We start from the raw sequence: 3,480 nt of genomic DNA on the forward strand, positions 1-3,480 counted from the left end.
CTGGGTCTGATACCCAGATCCACCATTCTGCCCACCACAGCCCACCTCCCTCCACTTTTGGTCATCAGATACTTTTGCATCAAAGGAACACTCACTTGATTGTTTGCAATACTTTGTTTTAGACAAATGAGCATGTTCAAATGACTGTTTTAAATACTTTATTTATTTGGAAGCAGAGAAAAGAAAAACAGAGAGAGAGAGATGCACACACCAGGGCCTCTAGGCACTGCAAATGAACTCCAGATGCATGCCCCACTTTTGCACATCTGGTTTTATGTGGGTACTGGGGAATCAAGCCTGAGTCATTAGGTATTGCAGACAAGTGTCCTAATCACTAATGAATGTCTCCAGCCCCTCTAATGACTGTTTCAATCTGTCTTTTTATTATAAGAGACAGGTTGATATTTGCTATGGATTCTGCAGGGCAGACAGACTGGAATTACCAAAATGAAATGCTATTTGTGTAGCCATTCTAGTTGTAGTATGGGATTTTGCAATGGTCTTTCAGCTGACTATAATGCTTTCACTAGACAGATCATCACAACTATAAATAATGATATTTGATGCCTCTTCCAAATATTTTGATTTTCCTTCCTTTTGGAATTATACTACATCTCTTTCTTATAATGTCCACACATTCATTATGCATCATTTAAAAATCTATACAACTAGCCATTAAACACTTCAAGAGTACTCTGACAGGATTTAAAATAAGTCCTAGATATTATTCCTATAACATTGAATATGCCAGACTTAAAGCTGCTGGAATGATTACATTGCATAATGACTCCCCAAGTTTGTTTTGGTCTCTATTAGTTTGTTACTTTTTAAAATTATGTAGTTGGGAATGTACCTCTGCAGTAAAGCACTTGCCTCAGTCCTTAGCACAACAAATTTTTTTCTCAAGATGATATTTTATTTTATATGTTTACAGTATGATTTCTAGTAGGATATTTTTTAAGTATTTCTTTTTCATTGACATAACAGTTGTGCATATTTACAGGATAAATGTGATATTCAATATAAGTATAAAATGTGTAATGATCAAATGAGGGTAAGTAGCATATGGTCATCCTAAACAATAGCACAATATCTTAAATCCCTAGGTACTCAAGTTCACTAAATCTCAACCATCCACAAGTTTATCATATATATATATATATATATATATATATATATATATATACACACATACATACATATATACATAGATAGAGATACACTAACATGATAACTGTAAACAGTGAAGTACAATTGTAATGGTATCATCTATACACAGCAGAAGCTCACTCAACACATGCTGAAAGAGTAAATGAGGGCTGGAGAGATGGATTAGTGGTTAAAGCACATGCCTGTGAAGCCTAAGGACCCAGGTTCGATTCTACAGGTCCCACATAAGCCAGATGCACATGGTGGTGCATGTGTCTAGAGTTCGTTTGCAGTGGCTAGAAGCCCTGGCATGCCCATTATCACTCTCTTCCTCTCTGACACATCAAGTTTTGCCCAAGCCTCATAATCATAAGATTTTATCCTATTTTTAGTGTTCTCCTCTTTGGTTTTTCTGGAAGACTCTTTTGCTTTGCCTTTCTTCTTTTTCCTAAAATTTCTATTTTGAACAGGAGGTAAATTCTCCTCAGGGACACCACTTTGTCTTCTTAGTTCCATATCCTTTTGTTTAATGTCTTTCTCCCAGTTTTGTAAGTCCCTCATGAAGTCCTGTAACTCTTCTGCATTTTGCTTGACTTGTAGTTGTAATTCAATTACTTTACTTGAAGTCATGGTGCCCCGCCCAGGCTGTCACCACCCGCGCCATGACGCACCGCAGCTGGCGATGCACACAACAAAATTTTTTAAATTACAAAATTGTATCTGAGGTTTACTCTCTGAGATGGAGGACTTGCTGTGTTTCCCAGGCTGACTTCGACATCCCAAGCAGGCACAAGCATTTGTCCTCTTTAGCCTTTTGAGGAGCTAGGACTATAGGCAAGGGTCACCATACCCAACCAAGGTACTTTTAATGCTAAGAAAACAGTTGACTTTGCTTATGCTTGTGTCCTTATTCAGTGGAAAGCATTCCATAAGAAATGCTCTTGCTCCTGTTGCAGAAAACTGGAGAATGGATGGAGGCAACCAGAGTGGGGATTCTGAGTTCCTACTCGTCGGGCTCTCAGAGGCCCCTGAGCAGCAACGGATCCTGTATTGGACCTTTCTGTCAATGTACCTGATGACAGTGGTGGGGAACGTGCTCATCATCTTGGCCATCAGCTCTGACTCCTGCCTGCACACTCCTATGTACTTCTTCCTGGCCAACCTCTCCTTCACTGACCTCTTCTTCATCACCAACACGATCCCCAAGATGCTGGTGACCCTTCAGTCCCAGAACAAAGCCATATCCTACACAGGGTGTCTGACACAGCTCTTCTTCCTGGTCTCCTTGGTGGCCTTGGACAACCTCATTCTGGCTGTGATGGCATATGATCGCTATGTGGCCATCTGCCGCCCCCTCCACTACACCATAGCCATGAGCCCTAAGCTCTGTGTCCTGCTCCTCACCTTGTGCTGGGTGCTATCTATCCTCTATGGTCTCATCCACACCGTCCTCATGACCACGGTCACCTTCTGTGGCTCCCGGAAGATCCACTACATCTTCTGTGAGATGTATGTCCTGCTGAGGCTCGCATGTTCTGACACACACATCAATCACATGGTGCTGATTGCCACTGGCTGCTTCATCTTCCTCACTCCCTTTGGGTTCATGACCATGTCCTATATCTACATTGTCAGAGCCATCCTCAGAATTCCCTCAGCCACTGGGAAGTACAAAGCCTTCTCCACCTGTGCCTCTCACTTGGCTGTGGTCTCCCTCTTTTATGGAACACTTGGCATGGTGTATCTGCAGCCCCTGCACACGTATTCTATGAAGGACTCTGTTGCCACAGTGATGTATGCAGTGGTGACCCCCATGATGAACCCTTTCATCTACAGCCTGAGGAACAAGGACATGCATGGGGCTCTGGGACGGCTCCTAAGGAAACCATTTCAGAAGTTAACATGAAGATAAATTAGAAAAAGTGAGCTTAAGTGCAAAGTGGGAATATCCTTTAACATATGTAAGGTGTCATCCCATATGTCACACAGGAATGAATAGAACATAGCTCCAGCTCAGAATGAACCTATATATCTGTGGTGATGAAAAGTCATATAAATGTAGCCCCATCTCAGATCTCACCACCCTTGGTTATAAAGACGGCCATTCTAATCATTCTAATGCTAATATTAAAATGTCGTAGGGTTGAATTTTTCATTATATCTGCCCACAGAATCACATTCTCAGCCTTATCCAGGTATGTCCAGTGATGACCTAGAAGTGCCTTTCATGTTATCTAACGTGTGTCCAATGCACAGTAAGTGGAAGGTAATGGATTAGGCTGGTCACTGGGCTTGGGTAGTTTGGAAGATATCCTTTAGAGGCGAATTAGC

At 41.7% G+C, this 3,480-nt stretch overlaps 1 protein-coding gene across 1 annotated transcript; it reads left to right on the top strand.

The window, feature by feature from the left end:
* Positions 1-2,116: 2,116 nt before the first annotated feature.
* Positions 2,117-3,055, top strand: LOC101593778 (olfactory receptor 1D2). The gene has a single exon (XM_004672872.2). The coding sequence runs from the start codon at positions 2,117-2,119 to the stop codon at positions 3,053-3,055; it is 939 nt and encodes a 312-aa protein (XP_004672929.2).
* The last annotated feature ends 425 nt before the right edge of the window (positions 3,056-3,480 follow it).

This window comes from Jaculus jaculus, chromosome 9 (assembly GCF_020740685.1).
Source record: "Jaculus jaculus isolate mJacJac1 chromosome 9, mJacJac1.mat.Y.cur, whole genome shotgun sequence".
NCBI lineage: Eukaryota > Metazoa > Chordata > Mammalia > Rodentia > Dipodidae > Jaculus > Jaculus jaculus.